General features: G+C 51.4%; 1 protein-coding gene across 1 annotated transcript; it reads right to left on the bottom strand.

Moving 5' to 3' along the window:
* Positions 1-1,260: 1,260 nt before the first annotated feature.
* Positions 1,261-6,142, bottom strand: LOC140371987 (stress-associated endoplasmic reticulum protein 1). The gene is made up of 3 exons (XM_072459225.1): positions 5,860-6,142; positions 3,825-3,900; positions 1,261-3,751 (listed from the first exon to the last, which is right to left on the bottom strand). The coding sequence occupies exons 1-3, from the start codon at positions 5,941-5,943 to the stop codon at positions 3,711-3,713; spliced, it is 201 nt and encodes a 66-aa protein (XP_072315326.1). The 5' UTR covers positions 5,944-6,142; the 3' UTR covers positions 1,261-3,710.
* Between the last annotated feature and the right edge of the window lie 576 nt (positions 6,143-6,718).

The following is a 6,718-nucleotide window of genomic DNA, read 5'->3' as shown; positions in this document are numbered from 1 at the left end:
TTACAGTTTTACAGTTGCTCTTATAGTTTTACAGTTGCTCTTACAGTTTTACAGTTGCTCTTACAGTTTTACAGTTGCTCTTATAGTTTTACAGTTGCTCTTATAGTTTTGCAGTTGCTCTGATAGTTTTACAGTTGCTCTTATAGTTTTACAGTTGCTCTGATAGTTTTACAGTTGCTCTTAGTTTTTACAGTTGCTCTTAATAGTTTTGCAGTTGCACTGATAGTTTTACAGTTGCTCTTATAGTTTTACAGTTGCTCTTATAGTTTTACAGTTGCTCTGATAGTTTTACAGTTGCTCTTATAGTTTTACAGTTGCTCTTACAGTTTTACAGTTGCTCTTAGTTTTTACAGTTGCTCTTACAGTTTTACAGTTGCTCCTACAGTTTTACAGTTGCTCTTACAGTTTTACAGTTGCTCTTATAGTTTTACAGTTGCTCTTACAGTTTTACAGTTGCTCTTATAGTTTTACAGTTGCTCTTAGTTGATTTACTTGTAATGGAACAACACATAATAATGAACATTTGGCGTAAATATGAGGCTCAGTTTCCACAAATACTTTACTTTTAGAGTCGTTTCTTGGACACTACTTTGTACTTTTACTGAAAACATTACCATGACGACTGAGACAAGATAAAACAGTGAACTGAACGTTCAGAAGTAAATCTTTATCTTTGGTATTTTTACTTCCTGTTCAATCAGTGACCCAGAAAATCTGACACTTAAACCAGACCAAGACCAGGACCAAGACCTGGACCACAGACTGGACCAAGACCTGGACCACAGACCGGACCAAGACCTGGACCGGACCACAGACTGGACCAAGACCTGGACCACAGACCGGACCAAGACCTGGACCACAGACCGGACCAAGACCTGGACCGGACCACAGACTGGACCAAGACCTGGACCACAGACCGGACCAAGACCTGGACCAAGACCTGGACCACAGACCGGACCAAGACCTGGACCGGACCACAGATCGGACCCCGGCTGTGAGGTTTGGGACTAAACGAGAGGATTCACTCACCGAAGCCGCTGCAGCCACAAAGTCCAGGTTAATGATTGACAGGTGTCGCCGCGGAAACACAGGCCGGTCACATGACTCCAGGACGAATCACATGGTCCAGGGACTAAACCAGGACTAAACCAGGTCTAAACCAGGACTAAACCAGGACTAAACCAGGACTAAACCAGGTCTGAAGCAGGACTAAACCAGGACTAAACCAGGACTTTCTTGTCTAAAGGAAAAACACGCGTGTTCATTTCAGTGGTTTATTAAAACAGTTTTAATCTCATCAGCAAAAGATAAAAATGTTTTTTTCTTCTGAGATTCACAAAAAACAAATTTTTAAATAAACAAAAAATAAAACACGGTCTGTGGCTTTAAGAAAAATCAGCAACCAATCAGAAGAGGGGGAGGGCCAATCAGAAGAGGGCCAATCAGAGCAGAGCGCTGTGTTCACATTTAAAAGTCACATTTCAGTCGTAAAAACAAAAAGATTTGTCAAGAGAGAGGGAAGGAGACGAGGGAGGAGAGGAGACGAGGGAGGAGAGAGGAGACGAGGGAGGAGAGAGGAGACGAGGGAGGAGAGAGGAGACGAGGGAGGAGAGGAGACGAGGGAGGAGAGAGGAGACGAGGGAGGAGAGGAGACGAGGGAGGAGAGAGGAGACGAGGGAGGAGAGGAGACGAGGGAGGAGAGAGGAGACGAGGGAGGAGAGGAGACGAGGGAGGAGAGAGGAGACGAGGGAGGAGAGAGGAGGCGAGGGAGGAGAGAGGAGACGAGGGAGGAGAGGAGACGAGGGAGGAGAGAGGAGACGAGGGAGGAGAGGAGACGAGGGAGGAGAGAGGAGACGAGGGAGGAGAGAGGAGACGAGGGAGGAGAGGAGACGAGGGAGGAGAGAGGAGACGAGGGAGGAGAGGAGACGAGGGAGGAGAGAGAAGACGAGGGAGGAGAGGAGACGAGGGAGGAGAGAGGAGACGAGGGAGGAGAGGAGACGAGGGAGGAGAGAGGAGACGAGGGAGGAGAGGAGACGAGGGAGGAGAGGAGACGAGGGAGGAGAGAGGAGACGAGGGAGGAGAGAGGAGGCGAGGGAGGAGAGAGGAGACGAGGGAGGAGAGGAGACGAGGGAGGAGAGAGGAGACGAGGGAGGAGAGAGGAGACGAGGGAGGAGAGGAGACGAGGGAGGAGAGGAGACGAGGGAGGAGAGGAGACGAGGGAGGAGAGAGGAGACGAGGGAGGAGAGGAGACGAGGGAGGAGAGGAGACGAGGGAGGAGAGAGGAGACGAGGGAGGAGAGAGGAGACGAGGGAGGAGAGGAGACGAGGGAGGAGAGAGGAGACGAGGGAGGAGAGGAGACGAGGGAGGAGAGGAGACGAGGGAGGAGAGGAGACGAGGGAGGAGAGAGGAGATGAGGGAGGAGAGGAGATGAGGGAGGAGTGGAGACGAGGGAGGAGAGAGGAGACGAGGGAGGAGAGAGGAGACGAGGGAGGAGAGGAGACGAGGGAGGAGAGAGGAGATGAGGGAGGAGTGGAGACGAGGAGACGTGAGAGGACCGTGGCTGATCAGAACTCCTACTCCTAAACTGTCCCTGCCGTTTCCCTCGGGACTGACTGAGTTTCAGGGCCATCTACAGGCTGCAGAGGGAATTACACAAGCTTAAGATGAACATTTTAAGCCCATCACTTCCTGGTCTCCGCTCACTTCCTGGTCTCCGCTCACTTCCTGGTCTCACTTCCTGGTCTCCGCTCACTTCCTGGTCTCACTTCCTGGTCTCCGCTCACTTCCTGGTACATGTGAGTTTCAGCTGCACGTTCAGTTTCTACAAATGTAAACAAGTACTTGACATTTTTCTACAGATAAAGCTTTAATATTCAGAGCTTTAATAATCAGAGCTTTAATAATCAGAGCTTTAATATTCAGAGCTTTAATATTCAGAGCTTTTATAAAGTTTGGCTTCTGCAGATCATTGTATTGTGTAAAGTCTGAGGCAGTAAAACCAGTGTCGTTACAAACTCTGCAAAGATTGAGAACCGTCTGGAGAAAAGTGCATGAGAGAGGAGACGAGGAGAGAGGAGACGAGGAGAGGAGACGAGGAGAGAGGAGACGAGGAGAGGAGACGAGGAGAGAGGAGACGAGAGAGGAGACAACGAGAGAGGAGACGAGAGAGGAGACAAGGAGAGAGGAGATGGGGAGAGAGGAGCCGAGAGAGGAGACGAGGAGAGAGGAGAGGAGACAAGGAGAGAGGAGACGAGGATAGAGGAGACGAGAGAGGAGACGAGGATAGAGGAGACGAGGAGGGAGGAGAAGAGGAGGGAGGAGACGAGGAGAGAGGAGACGAGGATAGAGGAGACGAGGATAGAGGAGACGAGGAGATGAGGAGAGAGGAGATGGGGAGAGAAGAGCCGAGAGAGGAGACGAGGAGAGAGGAGAGGAGACGAGGAGAGAGGAGAGGAGACAAGGAGAGAGGAGACGAGGATAGAGGAGACGAGGAGGGAGGAGACGAGGAGATGAGGAGAGAGGAGATGAGGAGAGAGGAGACGAGGAGAGAGGAGACGAGGAGAGAGGAGACGTGTGGTGAAAGGCTCAGAGTCCCAGCTTCACGAGGCTTTTCTGTGTCTGTGCGCTCTGATTGGCCGGAGCAGGTCATATGTGTTGCCCAGGCGTGTCCAGGTGGGCGGGGTCCACGGTGCAGCGCTCTCATTGGTGGATCACATGCCCTGCCTGATGCTCTGGATGATCTGGAAGATGGCTGTGGACACAAAGCAGACGTGACGCGTAAACGCAGTGTGTTCCAGCTTCACTGTAAAAGTGTTCAAACTGACCTGATCCACACACCACGAAGACAAAGAGCGCCAGGAGCCAGGGGCCCACGGGGGACTTCTCATCGTTCACTGGACGCTGCAACGAGAGGGAGGTCAGGACCGGCACTGACCACGCACGAGGCTCCAGTGAACCACGTCTAAAGCTCCAGTGAACCACGTCTAAAGCTCCAGTGAACCACGTCTAAAGCTCCAGTGAACCACGTCTGAAGCTCCAGTGAACCACGTCTGAAGCTCCAGTGAACCACGTCTAAAGCTCCAGTGACCCACGTCTAAAGCTCCAGTGAACCACGTCTAAAGCTCCAGTGAACCACGTCTAAAGCTCCAGTGAACCACGTCTGAAGCTCCAGTGAACCACGTCTAAAGCTCCAGTGACCCACGTCTAAAGCTCCAGTGAACCACGTCTAAAGCTCCAGTGAACCACGTCTAAAGCTCCAGTGAACCACGTCTAAAGCTCCAGTGACCCACGTCTAAAGCTCCAGTGACCCACGTCTAAAGCTCCAGTGACCCAGGCCTGAAGCTCCAGTGAACCACGTCTAAAGCTCCAGTGAACCACGTCTAAAGCTCCAGTGAACCACGTCTAAAGCTCCAGTGAACCACGTCTAAAGCTCCAGTGAACCACGTCTAAAGCTCCAGTGACCCACGTCTAAAGCTCCAGTGAACCAGGCCTGAAGCTCCAGTGAACCAGGCCTGAAGCTCCAGTGAACCAGGCCTGAAGCTCCAGTGACCCACGTCTAAAGCTCCAGTGACCCACGTCTAAAGCTCCAGTGACCCAGGCCTGAAGCTCCAGTGAACCACGTCTAAAGCTCCAGTGACCCACGTCTAAAGCTCCAGTGACCCACGTCTAAAGCTCCAGTGACCCACGTCTAAAGCTCCAGTGAACCACGTCTAAAGCTCCAGTGAACCACGTCTAAAGCTCCAGTGAACCACGTCTAAAGCTCCAGTGACCCACGTCTAAAGCTCCAGTGACCCACGTCTAAAGCTCCAGTGACCCACGTCTAAAGCTCCAGTGAACCACGTCTAAAGCTCCAGTGAACCACGTCTAAAGCTCCAGTGACTCACGTCTAAAGCTCCAGTGAACCACGTCTAAAGCTCCAGTGAACCACGTCTAAAGCTCCAGTGACCCACGTCTAAAGCTCCAGTGAACCACGTCTGAAGCTCCAGTGAACCAGGCCTGAAGCTCCAGTGAACCACGTCTAAAGCTCCAGTGACTCACGTCTAAAGCTCCAGTGAACCACGTCTAAAGCTCCAGTGAACCACGTCTAAAGCTCCAGTGAACCACGTCTAAAGCTCTAGTGAACCCCCTGATGCGGGGGGCCACGAGGGGACACAGACTGATGCCAGGGGACACAGACTGATGCCAGGGGACACGAGGGGACACAGACCGATGCCAGGGGACACAGACTGATGCCAGCGGACACGAGGGGACACAGACTGATGCCAGGGGACACGAGGGGACACAGACCGATCCCGGGGGAAACAGACTAAGACTGAACCAGGATAATGCATTTATTTCTTGGACTCGTACACATCTGACACACACAAACACCTCAAAATATGAGTAACTAATGGTGAAATTGCTGCTTATGACAATTATTAGCATTCATATTTTAACAAAAACCCATTGAAATCTGCCCCAATTCTGGTAAAACCGGTTTAATTCCATCATAAACCCGTCCACAAAGCTGTTCATTCTGCATTCAAACCACATCAAACTGTGGTCCAGGTGTGAAGCTAACAGCTAAAGCTAAAGGCTAACACAACAGTGACGGAAACAAACCAAATAAAACGAACTTCTTTGGCGTATTTCAGGCATAAACTCGGGGTCAAACAGGCTTTGTCCCGGGGCTGAAGACCGCGCTGGTCCCGGGAAGAAAGCGCACAACACGGTGCGTTTAAGAGCGTTTCCCCGGGTGTAGCTGTTAGCCCCGTTAGCCTCATTAGCCTCATTAGCTCCGTTAGCCCCGTTAGCTCCGTTAGCCCCGTTAGCTCCGTTAGCCCCGTTAGCTCCGTTAGCCCCGTTAGCCCGGCTCCGTACCGAGGTCTTCTGGACGTGTCCCCGCTGCGTGATGGTCTTGCTGTGCCGCTCGTTCGCCACCTTCATCCGCTGCACCGCCGACATCTTCCCGTGTCCTCCCGCGGCCTCAGAGCGCCGTGGCACACCGGAGAGAGCTGCACGGACCCGGGGCTCGGACACGGCGGAGGGGGCGGTGCTCTGGAGGCGGCTGCTCGGCTCAAAGACGCCCCGAAAGCGGTGAGTGCGGCCCGGCTTCGCGCTCTGCGACTGCTCAGTGCACGGAGCCAGGGCTAGCTGTTAGCCGAGGGAAGCTAACCGGAAGCGGGTGTGTCACGTGGCGTGAGAAAACAGGAAGTGGTTCGTCTGGTGAAAACAGTCAAACTTTTGGTAGAAAAACGGTGTTATTACAGAAAACCCTGTTTTAAATAAGGTGGGTTACATATTTAGGGAATATACATTGTTAATCATTTGAATGTTATTTCTTACATTCAAATGATTAACAATGTATATTCCCTAAATATGTAACCCACCTTATTTAAAACAGGGTTTTCTGTAAAAAATAGTTTTATGGAGGTGCAAAATGTAATTAGTAGATTTATTGTAGACATAGAACCTGTTGCTTTCTCGCTGTCTTCTTCTTCTTTGGTGTTTTATGGCAGCTGTTACGGCGGCTGGTTTCCAAGTGTTACATTACCTGTCGTTTCAGCTCAATTGATATTTGCATTCTGCTTTGAACTCATCTGCCGTGACCTCTTCTGCTTTGAACTCATCTGCCGTGACCTCTTCTGCTTTGAACTCATCTGCCGTGACCTCTTCTGCTTTGAACTCATCTGCCGTGACCTCATGCGCTCTGAAGATAGGGGACGGTGGTTTGGGGTCT

The sequence above is a fragment of the Eucyclogobius newberryi genome, unplaced genomic scaffold, assembly GCF_026437365.1.
Source record: "Eucyclogobius newberryi isolate DKJ021-1_F unplaced genomic scaffold, fEucNew1.0.hap1 SCAF_22, whole genome shotgun sequence".
NCBI lineage: Eukaryota > Metazoa > Chordata > Actinopteri > Gobiiformes > Gobiidae > Eucyclogobius > Eucyclogobius newberryi.
Note: the sequence above shows the minus strand (reverse complement) of the source record. Positions and strands in the feature narration are given on the sequence as shown.

What these genes read in the sequence shown, in the direction of transcription:
- LOC140371987 (XM_072459225.1), bottom strand. Translation starts at nt 5,943, where the DNA reads ATGTCGGCGGTGCAGCGGATGAAGGTGGCGAACGAGCGGCACAGCAAG. An exon ending in GACACGTCCAGAAGACCTCG is followed by an intron (nt 3,901 to 5,859) that starts GTACGGAGCCGG and finishes CTCTCGTTGCAG; the next exon opens with CGTCCAGTGAACGATGAGAA. An exon ending in CTTCGTGGTGTGTGGATCAG is followed by an intron (nt 3,752 to 3,824) that starts GTCAGTTTGAAC and finishes TTGTGTCCACAG; the next exon opens with CCATCTTCCAGATCATCCAG.